At 37.7% G+C, this 19,828-nt stretch overlaps 1 protein-coding gene across 1 annotated transcript; it reads left to right on the forward strand.

Annotated features, from left to right (window-relative positions):
• Positions 1–1,179: 1,179 nt before the first annotated feature.
• LOC104080164 (membrane-bound transcription factor site-2 protease-like) lies at positions 1,180–10,820 on the forward strand (the record flags this gene model as incomplete). The annotated part of the gene is made up of 4 exons (XM_009582461.1): positions 1,180–1,274; positions 3,220–3,415; positions 9,185–9,260; positions 10,598–10,820. Coding segments are annotated over 4 exons (590 nt in total), but the record flags the coding sequence as incomplete, so codon positions are not given.
• Between the last annotated feature and the right edge of the window lie 9,008 nt (positions 10,821–19,828).

Consider the following 19,828-nt stretch of genomic DNA (forward strand, 5'->3'; position numbering starts at 1 on the left):
ATTGCTTCCAAGCTTGGTTGCTGTATTGTGTTAGCAGCCCATTGTCCCACTGCTGCATTCTAATCAGACCAGTCTGTCTGCATTTTCGGAGCCAGAAGCCTCCAGCAGTGAGAAATATTTCTCTGAAATTAAATGAACTCTGTTCGGTCTCTAGCAGCTGTCATTCGTCAAAATCTTGACAGTTCACAACTTGACATAAATACAGAATATCAATAAAAATGTATCTAGCAAATGGACCCTGTCTACTTGACCATAAAACAAATGGAGAGTAAACTATTTGAGTATGAAGCTAGACAGAAAACAATGCCCCAAGGACCTCCTTGAAATTAAAAAAAAAAAAAAAAGTGTTTTCAATGTAGTTTATAAGGAAACTAATTTCATGGTCATTCACTGTTCAAAAATATATGCGGTTGCTTAGCCTCAGGGTACTTGAAAAAAGGATTGTACGGTACAGTGCTTGCACCTGTAAGCCCCAGGCATAAAGCTCCATGTTAGTGCACTGCAGGTTATGCAGTGATAAATCAGCAACCAGTATCATAGGCTTGATCTACCTAAGGAAGGTACTGCAGTGTTGCTGTGACACAGATTCTTACAGTGACTATTCTTTTGTGTTTTTTTAAAAAGCTGTTGTTGTAAAGTAAAATTCATTTAAAGAACATCCGTAAAAAGATTCTGTACCAGACTATTTAAATCACGGTTTAAAACATAATTTATTCACTGCTGCAGCCTTCAAGGCTTGGAAAGCTTTCAAAACCTGAATCCTGTAAAGGCTTTCACATTTTAAAGAGGACGTTTTGAGTCTTGGTCATTTCCATAGGCAGCCAGCGAAATCAGTACAGTAGCGGGTAACAAATTTCTATGCCAAACCTTAATGCAAGTTGGCAGCAATGGATAAAAGTATGTTGTAACTCATAATGCTCAGAACATTGCAGTGGTAGATCCCCAATATCTCAAAGAGATACATTAAGATGAAAAAATCAGTGTGACATGATTGAAATCAGATGACATTGTTAAAGTGGTGAAGCTTATTTTTAGTTGTGACTGAACCACAGCTAGGCTCTGTGAACTGCTGTAATTCTTGAAGGCTACAGAATTATTGTTTTACTTTATTCAGAGACTAATTTCTTTTCAGGAAGTTACTATAATATTGATCATTTGCTCTATGCCTATGTTCTTTAGTCTATAGAAGACTCGATGGTACAGTTGAATGTTGTAGTAACAACAGCCTCACAGACATTTGCTTTTCATATAGCAATAACTTGGACAGCCACCTGGTAAGTTACTTAAACTTCTAATTCTGTTTGGTAAATTTGAAATTATTTAAATTAGTACTATTTACCAACATTTATGCAGCATGCTCAAGTGCTTAAGAATACCTACAGTTTGTAATAAAGGTGTATATGTGTGTTATTCTCCCCATTTACAGCTTAAAAAACCGAAGTATTGTGATTTTTTCCTACGATCAATCAGGGAGTCTCTGGAAGAACCAGAAAAGATCTTATACCCCTCATTCCTTTAGGCAGAAAGACACCTCCCCCATTTTCACCACTGAATGAGAATATTGATGAGAAAAAAAACTTTTGAGAACAAGGTGAAATTGCTTATTTTTGTGCTTCAGTCTAAAGGTACTGAGCGCTATGGGCAAAGCAAAGCACTGGACTATCTGTTCAGTTATTTTGTCTGAAGCCGGCAGTGCTGCTCGCTAGGTTAAACTAAAAACATGCAAAGAGAGGGTCCTAGAGGTTGCGCCATTTCTCAAAATCAGGGCCTCTATTTGATTCCTTTTTCACCATGTTTATTTGCTTGTAACATGTGGAAACATATAAAGTTTCTCAGTAGGATTTTGTCTTACTCTCTTCAAAATACAGAAATGTTTGTTAAAATACATGATCCATATTGACAGTGATGTGATATTTCTAATAGTTCTCTTTACAAGAAAAAGAGCACAAGTACCAACTGTGTAAACTTTCCTACACGTACCAGTTTGTTATTGTTCTGATAAATACCTAAAGAAATGGAAATAAGTCTGTCCTACATCTGCTATGTTTACAGTTTCTGCGATGGTAAACTTCCCACTCCAGGGTATTTTTGTGGTATTTAACCACTAAGAATTGAGCACAGACCAGCAGTTCATTTGAAATATGACAGTATGACGGTGGCTGGTAACATGCTGGAGTTCAGCAAGATTTGATAAATCACTACCCTGCTGAGCTTTGACATTCTTAAGCTCATAGCTGCTACTTAGGAACAGAGAAGAAATAAAAGCATCCAGAAGCTTGTGACCTTCAAGTGTCCTTAGACTGGCTGTGAGTTTTTGAACAATTATTTAAAATAGTCTTTGCAGTGCTATGCAGCAGTATTTGAAAGTGTGCCCTCTCCCCCTCATTAGAATAGAAAGAGCTTGTATTGAGGTTAATGGAGAGTGTCTGACACTAATGCATCTATGGGGAGTGTAACTATCAGGCTAAGAAGCAAGAAAATCCCTTTTTTTTTTTTCCCTAAGGCAAAGTAGATGAAGAACTTTTCCTTGCTTGTGTTTAAGAACAAAAGGAAAATTGTCACTGAGCTTTTACAAGAGATATGAGAGGGAAAAACAATTTCCTGTTCCTTTCTGCTGTACTCTTTTTGGCCTGTGGGGATCAAGAAAGATCTGGTTGTTCAGACTGCAGAGTGGAAGAGTGTTACACGTAGGACTTGGGACACAGCACTGCATTAAGTCCTGTGTTCATCTTAGTTGAGAATGGTTTCTTAGCTACCACACAGCCGGTAGGTTTGTTGGTTTGTTTGCTGAACATAAGGTTTTGTTCAACCAAATGAGGTTTTAGATCAATGAAGACTAAAACTTCTTAAACAGGTAAGTCACTAGTATGTTGATGCAGGCTCTGTTCATTAGAAATCACTGACTTATGATTAGATGCCTTGATTTTTGTTGTGCATGTGTATACCTTTTTAAAAATAGTTAGCTTTTATTTTGGTACATGTGCACACCCTCTCTTCCACATTCCACCAAAAATGGAATGACAGGTTGAATATGTACCAGGTAGAGGTTCTGCAGGATTTGACAAAAAAACCCAAAAAATCAGATTTCAGCTCTTCATGGGCTGGTAGTATATCAGTGAGGCACTTCCTTTGCTTTAAAAAGGAATATATAGTACCTTTTATTCTGATCTTTTGGAAAATGCCTTTACATTTGATAATCATTTTAAATGCCCTTTGCAGTATGCCTGTCTGCCAGCACGAAAAGTTATTGAGGCCAGCAACGTTTGTCGAACCAACATGGACTGCCAGAAGGACTTTGTTCCAAGCTTTTGTGTGACTCCTTCTTTAGAGAACCAAACAAGGCTAATCAGGGTAAAACATCCACCCCATATTGACATGCTGTATGTAGGACACCCCATGCATCTTCAGTACACAGGTTGGTATTATTTCTTAAAACAGCTTAACAAAAAAGATTTCTAATATGGTTTACTTTGCCTGGCTGCTTGAACAAGGTCTTGGAGCACTTGTCAGTTAATTTGTTTAATGCAGAATCCATTTCTTGTTACAGCCAGTGGAGAGACATGGACTACTCAGGCCTAAAATGAAATGTGCACAATGCAATGAGTTACGAAGGTAATAGAAACCATATGTGGTATGAGATGGTTGTGTTTTTCAGAAAAGTATGAAAGGGCTATTTCTGTAACAGATCTCACTCAGGTTAGTCATGGGAACCAGGCACCTGCATTTTCCTGACACGTAAACTTCTCAAAATGCTATTGTAAAATTTCTAGGGCATCTTGCTCTAACACCTTGCCTGGAATATTAGCGTGACTGCTTAAATCACACCTAATATCCAAGTATCTGTGGCAGATTCCCATGATTACTGAGCCACAAGTACAATCACAACATAGTTTTTTCCTGATTATTTTTTTATTTATTTGAGTGCCCTAAATTAAATAACATATAACAGGTTAGTTCCTTACTTTGAAATGGACTATGGCTCTCCGTTAGGCAAGCTTATATCCTTGAGCCACATATACATGTAAAAAGTAATTCTGCTCGTGGAGCAAGTATGGAAAGAATGAACAAACTCATCAACATACCTACTTCGTAGCTTGAGTGCCATGGTGAAAATTAGCTTCAGATGGGCTTAAAAATTTATGAAGTGTTAAACTACTTTCTCTTCCTGTGAGGAACCTGTCTGTTCCTCATAGACAGCTATACTTCGTAGGGGGAGATTTTACTTCAGACATCTTGAAGTACCTCCTTAGCAAGGCATTGTACTTTTCTGAATAAGCACTGGAATTAGGTACAAAAGAGCTTTAGAAACAGTGATGAAATCTGGTAGTGTAAATCCATTAGCATTCTTGCATAAACATATTTTTAGTTAATCTGTCAGTCTTTATCTTTCTGTGCTGGTCATATTTTGATACTCTGTGACAAATTATTTATTTCTGTTTACACTATACTCTCATTTAAGCCCAAAATATGATCTCTTCACTTGTTATTTCTGCCCTCTTGCCATTTAGGAGGAAAACATTGTTCACCTGCATGATATCAACACACAGTTCTATATTTGATGACATCTATTCCAAATGCAGCAACAAAGTTTAAGAATAGAGTTTGATAATTATTTTAAGTTTTCTTTCTTGGTCTCTAACAATACAAACTGTAGGTATCTGGAACAATTGATATTGTTCTCTTTTCCAATATGTTGAAGCAATGGAGTTTTAGTGTTTACTACTGAACAGTAATTCTGCAAAACAATCGAACCTGTCAGTCTTTCAGAAGTCAGAAAACAATGTTATTGCATCTAAAGAGGTAGTTCTACTTTCAGAAGTTACTGTGTGAGAATACAATTTACAGTGTATTTACAGGTAGATAATTCTGAAGTGATCTACTGTACCCTGGGAATTGCACATTGTGTTAATTTGAAAGCTAAAAGCTTGACTTTATTACAAGCTTTGCTGCAAATGCAACCTATGCTCTATGTTCCCCTTGGAAAAACACCAGAGCTAAAATTACAGGATCTGATCCTGGCTTGGGCAGCAGGTAGTCTACTGTACCATCGTAGAGTTCCATGCATTCCAATGACACAACTTCTAAATATTTCAGACTTAACTTTGCACTGTACAATGCTGACTTGGGGCCAACAGGTTTGATTTTTTTTTCCAAATGTGACTGATCAGAATGTGGTAACCATTTTTTTACAGTTGAGAAAGGAAAATAATTTCTTCCTCTACTGTGTGAATTTTGAAATAGCAATACATTTTAGTGAAATGCCTTATTCTTTAGTGTGATATTTCTGCCTGCAGGAAACATTACTTTTTAGAGTGGTGCTACATTTAACACACAACCAGATATGGGAGTTGCACTAGTGTGTACTATGACTTTACTTTCTCTAGAAATATCGCTAAAGTAATGTTTGAAAAACATTCTAAGATTATGCATGTATTATTTTCTAGTTAGGCTTGTATTGTTGTCATGATAGTCCTGATCCATGGAGAAGCAGTAATTATTTCATATTTTCATTTGAAGCTAGCTTCCAGATACAATATTTTTAAAAATTTATATCCATGTTAGCTACTTACAAGAAATAGGCTATACAGCTTGCTTCTATAAAATGTTTCTGTTTTCTCAAGTAAAATATCCTAGAAAAAATATTTTTTGTTGATATGGATGCTATATATAGCTCTTGTTTCCAGTATAAAACAAAAACCTGTGAAGAATCATAATTCTAAATGAACTTACAGTGCTGGAGATTTGGCCAAAACTAAAACAGAAGGAATGATTAGGAATACATATTGTTTAGGATGGACACATTGATTAATCCTTTTAGTTAGCATTCTCTCTGTAAAAATTATCTAATGTAATCCAATATAAATTCATACTGTGGGTTTAATTCATGTGGTATTACTTAAGACTTTTAGAATTTCTTATTGCAGGCCTGTTACGCTTTAGAGGCTCTCCCTATGTTGGACAGATGAATATAAGGTTGAAGTGGAAGGCCCTGCCATTATTGCCATGCAACTTTGCAGTGCTTCTTCTTTATTTTGTATGGGTTTTTTTATTCCTTCATGTCATTTCTGGTATTGCAAAATCTTGGCTTCCTTCTCTAGCTCTTGTTGGTTGGGAAGAATCTGGTGACTAACATTCACATTTGGAATTCACACTGCTTGAGAGAAGATCATATCCCTGAATGTTACTGTATCTGCATCGCCAATCAGGGATCAAAAAATGCAAGATTTCCTTCATGAAAAGAAGGTGGAACTTACCTAGAAAATAATTTCCCCAAGCTGGACCAGTGTCCTACTTCTTTTGTATCCAAGTCTTAAAAAAAGCCACTTCCTGGCTTTGGGGAGCTTTTTGGGCAACAGCAGCCGTAATCCCTGACGAAGGTCTATCTGGTACAGTCTGGTTTCTCAGTATTTCCATGCTTGTTTCCCCTTATTGCTGAGGATGATCCTTCTTTGCTTTCAACCTATATTTAAAGGGTTACATGCATAGTTCTTCTGGAAATGACACAGAAATATCTCATGCTGTACTGTCCCTCTCCTCTATAGCATACATGCCCTTTCCCCCATGAACAGGTTTTGAAAAGCTCTTTGGTCAACCTAGTCTCCAAATCACTTCTAATTAAAATTGTGTCCCTTGTGCATTCTTCTCAATATTTGCCAACATCATCTAGCATTAGCCAACAAAAGAAATGTTAATTCCAGGTCAAAGAATTGTTTAATTAGAGTGGGAAAACAATGACTGTTTTCTCTCACCCAGCCTCATTGCTGTTCACCTCTTCCCAGCACTGTATTTTGAAGACAAGCCTGGAGAACATAATTTCTGTAATTCTTTTGTTATTCCTCGAAGGACAGATTTCCCTGCTGCCATTGGGTTTGATCCATTACAGCCACTAAATTCATTGCCTTGTATTACAGTGTCTAGAGCTCAGACCAGCAACTTCCTGAAGAGTTTCTTTGTGTTTTGGAGATTGCTTCAGCAGCAAGGTTTGGAGTTTAGATTCACATCTAGTGGCTGTCAGAGACAACAGACAGTTTGTTGTAACAAAGAGGGAAGGAGATTAGTGATCCATTCTCAATGTAGGCACAACTTTAGGTTCAGGATGGTGACTTCTTAGTGGCCATTAGGTGTTTGTCAAGAGGCAGTCAAGCTTTGAAATTACAGTATATTGCAGTGTGTGTCTTTTGAAACCTTTGAATGTGCTGGCTGCCTCAGCCATTTTGCTATTTTGGCTCACGAACAAGAGGTCTGATCAGATGTTCTGATACCAGCCTTCAGCTTGATGAGTTGTTTGCTTTGGATATCACTTGACTTGGATGCCTCCGACTTTCTGAGCTGGGTGGTGTCCAGGATTTCTGTCTGTTATGTTCTTCACTCAGTAGTCCAACAGACTTATTTATTTTCTCTCAGTTCCCCTAAATCAAAAGTCTTTCTTAAGCTAGGGTAAGAGAGAACATGATTTTCAAGCTGACTTGGCACAGCTGTGGCAGCTTTGGCATTGGAAAGTTCTCTGCTTGTTGCCACACCAAACCCATTCTTCTTTTGGGACTCCTTGCTAATCCAGATGTCTCCATCCCATGGTATGCTTGCTGGTTGGACTAATTACCGCTTCTGACTCATCGGAAGGGCGCCTTTGTTAACAGAAGAAAATGTGTTTATGTGACTAAGTGGACCAGTTCTCTGCCTTATGTGCCTTTGGAACTACTTTCCCCTTGTCTTTGTTCCGGTTGAATTGTTTATTGAACCTGAAGAAATCTGATCTCACTCTTAACTAAGATATACTTAGCAGCACTTCTGGTATGTTATGTACTAGTGCTATGAGGTTCCCAGCGATCTCTTAGCCTATGGTTTTAAAATTTCTCAAAGGGTGGGTTAAATTGTTACTTTCCCAAGGGATGTTTGTGTTGAGTGGGATTTGAACTCTTGCTTTCACATATCTCTGTGGAGATGGTATTTCTTATGGCTATAACTTTTTCCCAGGTCAGTAGGGAAAATTCAGGCCATTGTGGCTGGCCTCAACTCGCATCCAAAGTTGTTCTTTAGGGACAGAATGACTATTGTTGATACTGTGCAAGCTCATTCTTAAGGTCATTTTCTAATTCTGCCTTAATTTACCTAAACCTCTTCCTTCTGGGGATAAGACTCTGCTGTGCTATGAGTGGAGCCTTCTAGTAGGAAAGGTGTCTTTCTTCAGCTGTCACAGAAGTAAGGCTTTCAAATGGTCCCTGAGGCTGGCAGACTGAGACTGCTGTTTACTTTGAAAGACTGCGTCAAGACTTTTTATGAGACAACCCCCGTACTAACAGAGTACTCTGTGAGGTCTCAAGCTACCTCAGTTTTCTTTGAGGAATCTCTCATAAACATTTGACATGCAGTCAGCTGAAGCTTAATGTATACCTTCAAAGAAGTTACAGGACTAAAGAAGTGTTTCAAGGTCATGTGGTGCTTGACACTGCAATTTTCCAGTCACTATTTATAGGAAGGATGCTGAGTCCCACGTCCCAGGTTTTTAAATTGCACTAAGCTACATCTTGGAGTCACTTACGGTATCATCTGAAGACAGAAAAAGAAGCTACTTATGTACTGGCTAACCGGTGTTAAGATGTGTAATGCAGCTGTGCATCATCTCCTAGCCTTTGCTTTCTCAGAGTGACTCCAGAACTCTGCTCCCTATCTGTCCCGCTCCTATACACCATAAGCTCAGCCTCCGGTCACAGGGATCTTCTGCAGGTACTGCAAGAGAAGAATTTTCTGGCCTTCTGGCCAAAGTACACGTGTGCATCCACAGTATGAACATGTGGACTGCATATGTTGAAAAAGTCTCGTAACTATAATCTCTTTTTATATGTTTTTCTTTGAAAAGGATTTAAATTACACAATGTGGTCTTTATGACTACAGATGTCCAGTTGCCTCTGAAAATATGTATCTTAGATCTACTTTTACTGAGATCATGCTAACTGTATTTTGTGGAGTGACTTTACTATGATAGTGATCATGGTTAAGAAAGATTTAACGGCTCCACTCTTTTAAAAAAAAAAAAAAGCAAAACTGTATTTAGATTGGTTATTCATCCTTGAAGAAACGTCATTTCAGATCTGATTTTTCTGCAAAGTTATAATCTAAAATTCATAACGTTATAATCCTGAAATGACTGTTCATGTTTTGTGTATCTTCATATTTTCATTTCAGTAAGTCTCAGCAGTTTTGTACCACGACAAAACTTTCTAAGCATCGATCTGCCTGTGGTGATAGAGACGTTTTGCAAGTATCCTTTGAAGTATGTTTGCTCTTTTAAGGCAAGAAGGGAACTGTTTAGAATTTGGTGACCCAGCAAAATTTCAGTTGGATATCATTTTAGACAGGATGCTCTGAAATATTTCTGCAGAGTTCTGACATCTTTATCCCATCTCTGCATTGATTATTGTCCATGTGCCAAGCTCAAAATGAAATCTCTCACTTTCTTGTGCTTAGCAGGATATTTTTGCTCAGTGTTTTTTTTAACTCTTTCTTGAGGATGAGTCTTAACAGCTTTGAAGGGAAAGTCAAAATAAGCCTGAATTTACGGCAGGACAAATGAGGTGTTATTGCTAGCTTTGGTGTATCAGAGTTTTATAATTTTTGAGTCATTATACCGAACTAAATAACAGGGTATGATTGTTCATTTTTTTTTTCTTCAACAGAAAAGAAAACTTAGCCTATTCAAAAAGCAGGATGATAATTCAGTTAAAACATGCTTATTAATGAACGAGATGATATATATACGCATACATAAAGGTTAGTAGGCTTGTGTGTGGCTAATCTAAGAACCCTTAGCCTTAGAAAGTGAAATGTTTATGCATGGCTATAGAACAATTAAATAGTGTGGTTCAGTGTAGTCCATAAAACTAAAGTAAAGATGCTACATAAGCTCCCCTTTTCTGGCAACACACCAAGGTTCACGCTGACCCAGCTGCTTTCTGAATCATATGTCTTCTTGTCCGGCCATTATAGGATGGAGGTAGGTATTACAGTTAGCAAGCCTTTACCAACAATAAAAATTATCTACCCTTGCCTCATTCTCACATGCACATGCACGTACAGAAATCCACTCAACTTTTCTGGCTAACAGGTAAGTAGGAGAGAGAGGCCAGATTTCCAATTATATTCTAGCCATTTACTTACTCCAGCGAGGGAGTGTTTTGGAAAATATTCCTAATCATTATTTCATACTTAGGTCATAGGTCTAGAATACCTTCTTACTTCAGGCATGGTGTCAGAGCTATAACCTTCCTCCAAAACCACACAAAGCAAGGGAGAAAGATGGGCAGTATTAAGTGTGGTTTTCCTGTCTCCTGCTTTCATCTGAGTTGTGAAGAATGCAGGTTGTTTAAGTATCTAAACCTAGTGCTTAAAACCAAATGAATCTATAAAGGCAATCCTCTGAGCTGAGGAATGTAAAACTCATTGTACTCATATAATTTCTGTGAAACAGAATGGCAGCTACAAAAGATAACCCTCATATGTTTCTCTCTGCACACTAGAAATAAAAAATATGTTTTATATTAAATTTCTTTTTTACATTTTCTTGGATATTATTCATGAACCTTAACTAATGTCAACCAGGTACCTAATTTCACTGTCAGGAGCACTGGCAGTTATCAATGCTGTACCCTGCTTCGCTTTGGATGGTCAGTGGATATTAAATTCATTCCTGGAAGCCACTCTGAGCTCCCTGATTGTAGAAAAACAAAACAGGGAGCTTGTTGGCTTTTTAATTTTGCTTGCCGGTAGTGCACTTCTGGCTGCCAATGTTGCACTGGGACTTTGGATGGTGACAGCACGATAGGACATTGGATGCGCTTCCATCAGTTCTCAAAGTACACAGAAATAATGAATCCATTGCCTTTTAAAACTTGTTCAAGTACTGAGATTGAAATAATTCCCTTAAAGTGACACTGAAAGAACAATCATTGGTGGCTGCTGTTTTAATTTAAAACTGTACAACGTTGTGCCTGTGGTCATGGGAAATCTAATAGAAAGAAGTAGGAACCTTTTTAAATACTCTTTAAGCACTGTACTAATTTTGGAGAAACTGCATTGTAAAGTTTCAGAGGAAAAAGCCTAAGACTTCATTAATTTAGATCTCAAAATAAAGGAATTACTTGGCCTCAAACATTTGTAAAGTGGGAGAAAAAAACACTTAGGTTTTATTTTATAATTTGAATAATTGTCAGAAAATTTGTCTGGGCTCTGATCATTTCTCAGTCAGCATAGTCTTGAGTGTCTTGTTTTGTTTTTTTAATCTGGTATTCTACCAAACTGGACTCTAAGAAACCCTAAAGTCTGATCTCAAAATGGTGAAAAGCTAAGTAAATGCTTACCATGTGTTAATGAGGAGAGGGAGGCCATATGGGTTAGTATCTTTCCTTTTCAGCTGGCCAAAATGACTGGAAGCAGGTTGTCCTCAGGATGTAGATGAGAAGTGCCCAATGTCTGTTAAGAATGAGGCATGTGGGAGGATATCAAAGCCCACATGTCTGTTTCTTACACAGTCAGTTGTATATTATCATACGCAGCTGAGGATTTTTTAAAGGCAATATTTGTCAGCAATAGCTACAAGATAACTGCAATTTAGCTGAAGTATGCTGTGCACAATTATTCCTAAGTGATAAGTAATGTTTGTGTTGTTTTACTCGGAAAATAATACTGTATTATACCTGTTTACAGTTAAAAGTGGAACCTGTTGTTTTTATGGTGTCTGATGCTACGCATGTAATATGTACAGTAACTCACTGATGGTTTTCTGTCTTTCAAAGGGTTATTTTCCTTTGCTAGGATTCATTCTGTTCAAAGATAACTAACAAAGATGTTTAGCTGAAGCTGGTCTTGGATCAGAATTATTTAAAGGAAGAATATGATTGTGAATTGAACTATTTGAACATTTGGCTTTGCTTTCTGAAACGAATACAGACCATATCCTTGTTCTTAAATGACCAGTGGAAGAACAGTCAGTGTTTTGCTGACTGAAATGTGTCTGACGTACTTTGAAGTTCTTTAAGTCTGTAATATTTTGTACCCAATAGGATTATATATTGACTGTCATGTCCTCCTGTGATATATTGCCTAGTTTATATAGATCGGGCTCAGTCAGAGCTTGCCTCAATATAGGCTGATATTTTAAAAAAAAAACACTCTAGTTTGGGAGCCTAAGTATTTGAAATAGGAAAATTTTGAAAAATACCCTGAAGTTCTGGCTCGTACAGTGCTCCCCATAGGAGCTGCTGCAGCTCAGAGTTCCTTTACAGAAATGGCCTTTCCATCAGGAACTGAAGTGGAAGCTAAGCTCACAGATACTGGCCTGCAGAGAGTACTGAAGCATTCATGACCAGCTAACATAGATTCTCTTGACACTAAAGGTAAAAGCCTGGGTAATTTTAAAAGCGGGGTTCAGCCCAATTCTTGGTGCTACTGCATGGATTCATAACTATGATGTTTGCATTTGCCCACTGATGTGTTACTGTATTTTTGCACAGTAGCCTTCACACTTAAGATGTATTCTTTTCTTAAGATGATAAAAGCAGTAATGAGAGAGCATGTTGGTTTATTTGTTGTTGTGTTAGTTTACTTACCTCTCTAGTGCTGACACAGGCTGGGTGGGCCTCTTGAAGTTCAACTCTGTCGGGTGGCAGGCCCGTGCCTCTCATTTTCAATCATTTCAACCCAGGCATGTCAGCACAGATCCCAGTAGAGAGGGTAAATCCTCCAGTCAATCCAGCGTGAGTCGGTCCCTTTGGGGACTGTTAAAAGTCACACAAAGTGCAAGAAAGGAAAAACAATCAGAAACTAGCAGCGGGCTTCTCTTTCTTCAGGAGACACCCTGAAAGTCTAACTCATCATCGCTCCTGGAAAGGTATAGAGGTTTCAGGGTAGCAGTTCTGACGGGCCATTCTGCCATCTCTCCCTGAACAGGAGGGATAGGGGCAGCCTGGTTCTTGCACAAAGCCTGGCTCTGAAGCTGTGCTCCAGAAGCCTGCTCACTCACCTAAGTGGCTGCTTACTAATCTGAGCTCTTCCTTTCAGTGGCTCTGTGCCACTTTCCTCTGTCTCTGTGGTTTGTCCAATCTACAGTGCACAAAATTAATTTGCACTTAGGAGTTTTAATGCAATTTAGTAAGACAGGATATTTACTTTTCAAAACGGCTACTATTTATGTATCGGAGTTGCAGTGCTGTCTTACTTCTAAAGCAACAACAAATGCATCTATGGTGATTTCAAAAATATTTTGTGAAAAACATTTCAAGTTTGATACTTTATATATTCACTGACTGACTACAACTTCTTGGGACAATCTTTTAGCATAGTACCCCTCCTGGAGATGTAAGCAAGAGATTTAAAAAAACCAAGTTTCTGAATTAACATATACAAGTTACATCTGCTATAATGAGACTGGCAGGTTGTTCCTGGTTATTTAATGTGCTACCAAAACATGATGTTTTATCAAAGAAAACTAAATCCGGTTTATTTTACTTTACACAATCACTGAAAGCCACAGTTACACTAAATAGAACTTCCATCTGTGTTTGACCTCATAATCAGAAAGAGGGTGGAGAAGACATCGGTCATGGTTTTAGCAAAACAGATACACTAGTGCACTGTAAAGACCCTGGTTATCTTCTATGAGAGAAATAGTACTAGAAGTGTTTACAAATAATTGATGGGTCCATTTCTCCGTGTGCTGGAATTCTACTGAATAAGGGTCGATTTAGTTATGTACAGGTGCATCAAGACTTAAAGCAAACTGGGTCTGAGTGGCGACCCAGCACATCTTAGATTACCTGTGGACAAAGGTGATAGTTAAGTTGGACCACTCTCTGAAGAAAAAAGTTGTTCAGTGGATCCATTTCATTCTCATGTAATCCTGACGTATGGATGACATTCTGATAAGCGAAGTGCCATACATAAAGTTATTGGGAGGGTTTTGCTGGGTTTTGTTTGTTTGTTTGTTTAGCAAGAGAGACCACAGAAGGACACAGAATGATTTTTGTGTGTTGGATTTTTACTCTAGAGTATTTGTGATGTTTTTTCTATTTCTGTTTTTGTAAAAATTGAAAGGAAGCCTTTCTTCAAAATGAAATCTTTCCATTTTGCATTCTAATTAGCCCCTCAGAATGTAATGTATTCTTTAATACAGAATCCATCAATATAGAGCATATTGACTGGAGTGTAAAACAGAACACTTAAAGATTGGATAGGTACTACTCTTGATGTATATACTATGCATTTTAAATCTGTATCAGATGGAAAAAGTAATGTCTAACACTGGGAAGTGTTATACGTAGCTTGTACTTGAAAATTGTCAGAAGACTTCCATAATTGTAATCAGTTGTTGTTCTGATTTGATTTTATGAGAATTTTTTTTATATCAGCAAAGACTTCCGTAGCATGTTCTGATAATGCATGATACAACATGAAAATGGCCAACTTCTTAGCATGTGGGAAGTTACACGCTATTTGCTAACTTAGGAAATGAAAACCAGCTTGCTTCCATACAAGTTAAATGAAAGAGACTTCACTAGAAAAAGTATAGACAAACTTGAGGATTAGTCAGCCCAAATTTATGAGCCACAGTGGAAAATCTGTTAACTGATCCTTTTTATTTAGAATGAAACAACCAACAACAACAGTTATATTTTTCAGTGATGATTCTGCATTTGTGTATTTGTGTGGGTATACATGTATACATACATGTAACAGATACATACACAGCCACAGTCTGTATTGCTGCTTTTTTAGGGATAACTTAGAGCAGTCCTCCATACTCTGCAACGTGGGCTTTTTTTTTCTTTCTCTCTATGAATTCCACGGCTTTCTCTGGATTTTAAAATTGCAACTATGTTTTTCTCCCATAACTGATCTAACTTCTTTATTAACACAAGACAAGTGATGGACATAATGTAACACAGCTGCGTGAGTTTTGTTCAGCTGATGTTTAAAATATGTTTCTTGCTTTCTGTGAGGCCTCAGTTCACATGATAAACACAGATTTTTCAGGGCGGCTAAAAGAGGTCAACCTTAGAATCCATCACTTTCTAAATGCTGCTATTTGTACTGTTCTGAATGATAACTGGGGTGAGTGAGACTGTGTAGAGTATACTCAAAAAATAAAATTTTCAGGACAGACCTCCCCATGGTGGTCAGGGTGTTTCAGCTTTCTTGAAATAAGGATATATTTTTGTTCAGTTTAGAACATCAACAATCCAAGTTTTCCCAATAGTTTCCTATACATTTTACATGATGGCAAAGGGTACAAATAATTTTTTAAATAAATTTTGTATGTCTTCTATCTGAAAGATCGGAATTTGTGTCTGGATATCATTTATGACAGATGAAGAAGGCTTATAAAGGTTTATGTAGCCTAGTCTGTATTTAATTGTTTTTAAAAGTTGTGATTTAAACTCTAGAAATCAATTATTTGTAAAATATGCATTCTATACACCTGCATTCAGACCAATTCCCACAACCAGTCTTGCCTCAGCTTTGTTCTTGTGACCTTGTGAGTAAGCAAGCTGAATCTAACTCAGGTAAGATCCAATATTAGCAGTTATTTTATACGCTCTTTATCCTGAATTTGATGTGACACTATATATAGATTAGTTATTTAATGTGGCTGAGTTATCTGGGGTACATATCCTGTATTAATGGAGCATTTGGGAAGCATTGTACTAAGGGCTGCCAGAAAAGGGCAGCTCTGTGACTCTTTCTTGTTCCTCGGACTCATCCACTACGTTCGTGTGAAGAGCAGATGGCAGCGACTAAGGGCAGTGAAGAACCTCAGTTTATGGCAGCTTTATGAATCCTTCACACTGCTGACCCAGAGCGAAAGGACAGGAACAAAGAGCAGGATATGACACTGCAATTCTATTCATTCCATTTACATTGGCATGAAACGTGAAAAGAACTTGTTATTAACATTTCAGAGCATGCAGATATGTTTTCCAGCCCTTCACTGAACCATTCAGTAACTGGTGATCAAACTTTTTTTTTTTAAAATACTTTGTCATTCCGTGTGCTGAGTAAGTGGTATGGGTAGTTGCAGCTTATTTAGTAAAATGGACTTGGATATTTCTCGCCTCTAGATGTTCATCTTGGGTTGGTTTTTGCAGCATCATAGTGTTATTGACCTTCACTTGATACTAGTTTGAAAGTTCGGAGACTATTTCCAAGCCATCACTGGAGAAATGTAGTTTCTTCCTTCCCAAGTTGTGTGTTAATATTTTAAATTCCTCTTTTCCATACATAACTTTGCATTTAGATTTCATGTGCTCAGATGATCTTATCTGAAGCCTGTCTATGGAATATGTATTGTTTTGAAGTTCACTGTGGGTTTTTTTTTCCTCTACATAGCCTTATTTTTCACACTGACTCACAGCTGTGGAATGTTAGATTTCTAGACCCTTTGTTCCCACTATGCATTGTTCATGATCATGGTTTTTTTTAAAAAAAAAGGAAAAAAAGAAAGCTTCATTTTGAAAATGTCAGCTAACAAATATATGGAACACTTTGAATAATGTATTGTGTTTTTGTTTTGCTTTTGTTCTCTATTTAATCAACCAAACAATAAGTATTGTTTTCTATGTATGATAAATGTATCCTGCAAATAAATTCATTGTTTGATTGTTAATGTGCTTAAATCTGTTTTTAAAAATAAGGTAAGAGTGACATAATTTCTTATTTGTGGCAATTACCGTATTCTCTCATATATTCTCATACTCTTCATATGTAATTTATATTCTCTCTCTGGATACCGACAAAGTACTACAAGGTACCACTATCCTTTTCAGTATCTGATCACCTCCTAAAATTAATAATAACTATCACTTTACTTTCCCTTATTTACCAGCTTATCACAGTAATAGTTTGAGTTATAATAGAAGCACATCCAGACAAACACCTACACGTTGTTCCAGAGCAAAGCTAGCTTCACTTTAATGTGACCAAGGTAGGTAGTGACTGCTGTATAGGAGCACATCCCTTTCTCTTGGCTTAGTTCCCGTGTAGTTCTTCTGTTCTGGAGTTACGGACTTCTGCTAGCTTGGTTTGTAAGATGCCACAGTCAAGGTAAGTGAAACCACCTCTCTGGGTGTGAAGGCCAGTCCTACGTGAAGAACTTAAAAAGTCAGATCTTCGAATGACATTAAGGTGATGTTATTACGTATCACAACCTTTGATTTGTATATACAGGCCAGGCCAGAGCTGGGCACATATCCTGCCTAGTTCTGAGCGAGTTTACTCAGGTATCGAGATGCCATCTGGGGCGTTAGGACAGTGTGACCAGGTTGTGTAGCTTTATTTGAGAATGAAGCTTTATTGCTCTGATTCTTGAGCAAGCTCATCTAGAGTTAGCCAGGTTATTTGTACTGAGAACTAAATTGTCCTTTGTTGCTTTTTGGACAAGCTGTTACTTTATACAAGTGGAGCTGTTTCAGCAAGCATGGCTTTGTTCCCAGATAAAAGATTACCATGAGAAATAGGCACAGAGCACAGATTGGACACATTGGTAGGATTTCCCAGATAGGTCGCTATGCAATTTTCTGAATACTTGCATGAGGAGATGGCTTTTTTTTTTTTCCCCTTTTTCTTACCCACGTTAAAGGTAGAGACAATAGTTTATTTTTTCTGAAGCATTTAAGCTTCTAGGAGGGTCCTGAGGTTTTTCAGTTGATTTTGAAAATGTTATCCCTTATTCTGGTCATGTATGTTCTGTAGTCTAGAATAAAATCAGTGATGTCTTAATGTCATCTTGAGGAATGTTGCCTTAATCACTAATATAATATCAGGATAAGATTTAAAAAGAAATACTGTATTTATGAGTCTTACTGCTGGTAACTTTATAAGAAGGCTTAATATAATTCTTCCTCTGATTATACTAGTTTGAATTGCCAAGCAGAAGCATTCCTAAACATCTTTAGTAGATCTGTATGCATTGAACTCACTTATTTAAATCTTATTGAAGATTTTTATGAGCTTTTGATGTGAACTAGCCAATGAAATAGAATTTAAGGTTTGATTCTAATCTTATGGTCGTAAGCTGAGATAATCCACAGCATTCGTGAGGACTAAGCAGCAGTCACCCAGATTTCTACTAACTTTTTTTCCCCTTTTTTTGCCTCAGACAGATGTGGGTCTGGTGGTTACTTTGATGCTTTTAAGGCTGCAGTGTTGTTGAAATAGAATTGGACGTTCTTACCAAGTATGCGTCTTGTTCTCTACATTTCTGATTAATTCTACCTCCTTTTAGTTCTTTGCAAATATAGTAGTGGCTGAATACTATGTAACCGCCACTTCTGACAGTCCTGAAAACACATGGTTGTACATCCTTTTTCATTTCCCCTGAAAGGAGTCTTTCAAACCAAAAGAAATACTTTTCTCTTTTTTTTTTTTTTTTTTAGATGTCATCCTTTTTACTTGCTATTGTATTATGAAAGCCTCTGTATCTTTTTCTCTTTCACAGCTCTTGTGAGGATCTCTATCAAAATATTAACAGATATTTTTAAAGTGTAAATTCCTCTAAGCCTACTGAATTTGGTTCAGTTACCCACATAGGCATCTAGTGTGGTCTGAGATATCCTAAGGTGTTCTTAGGTTAATAATCTGACTTGGAACAACATTTAGAAACTCCTCCCTCACTTGTCTCCATTTGTCTCCTGTTGGTTTAGGTCTTAGGGTTTCTAAGACCTACGCATGGGGCTGGCAGGTGTGGGTGAGGCCCTATAGGAGATCAAAGACATTCTGGACCAGCAGCTGGATACTAGGAGGGGTACCTGAGGGCGTTTTTTATCACACCAGATGCTTATATGTGGGCAAAAAATCAAGCCTGACTGACTCCTTTTCTTTCCTTGCATTTCTTTTCTTTTTGACTCATGAATTAAAGTGGAATATGAGGCTTTTTGAGTGAGTTTTATTTCACATAAAAACACATCTAAGCTTTTCTGTTTGTGCATAATAGTGCTATACAGGCTGTTTTATAAAAGTTAGGCTAGCAGAATACATGCATTGCCCTCCTGCTCTGGACTTTAGGTCTGGAAGCAGCAGAAATGAGTATTGCTGCCTTATCTACAGCAAGAAAAGGGAAGGCTTATTTTATAAGGAAAATGCCATCTGTCTCCAGGTGTGGAGCGGTGGTAGCAGCAGTGTGCAGATTGACAGGAAGCGATGGAGAGGCACCAGGTGGAGACAAGGCTGCATGAGGGGACTATGGTCATCTTGGCCAACTGCCACAATTGTCTACTTGACTCGTTTTTCCCTTGCAGGAGAAAAGAAGTGGTGAGACTGAGAGTTAGGAACGGGATAAAATCAGGGAAGGGACATGATAGAGAGAGGTGGTTTGTTCATTTACAGAATCTTTAAATCAGAAAGAGAGCCTGTATGCTTTATAAGTGGAGATATAAGTGCTGTTTAGTAACTCCACGATAAGCATTTTTACTACTTTTTTTTTTTCTTGAAGCATTTATAGAGCTCACCTGCAAATAAAACTAACAAACTTCCATCATTGGTAGAAACATCCCGTGTGGTAAGATCAGAGAGGCAATAAAAGCCTGTCCTTCTAGATAGCAGTTCAGGGCATTTAGACCTCGGAGTCGTGTCCCTCTCCCTGTTTAAGGATCGGGTCTGATCTCTGATCTTACTTTCAGTTAGTCTGGATGCGAAGTCAGAACTTTTCTCCTGTTTCCACATTCCCTCCTCAGCATGAGTTGACCTCACAGATGCAATTATTAAGAAAAATTAATCAATCCATTTTTGTAGTGTTTTGCCCCTTGGCGTTGTTTTCATTCCTGCAGCTATTTGAATAACTAG

This window comes from Fulmarus glacialis, unplaced genomic scaffold (assembly GCF_000690835.1).
Source record: "Fulmarus glacialis isolate BGI_N327 unplaced genomic scaffold, ASM69083v1 scaffold20687, whole genome shotgun sequence".
NCBI classification, from domain to species: domain Eukaryota; kingdom Metazoa; phylum Chordata; class Aves; order Procellariiformes; family Procellariidae; genus Fulmarus; species Fulmarus glacialis.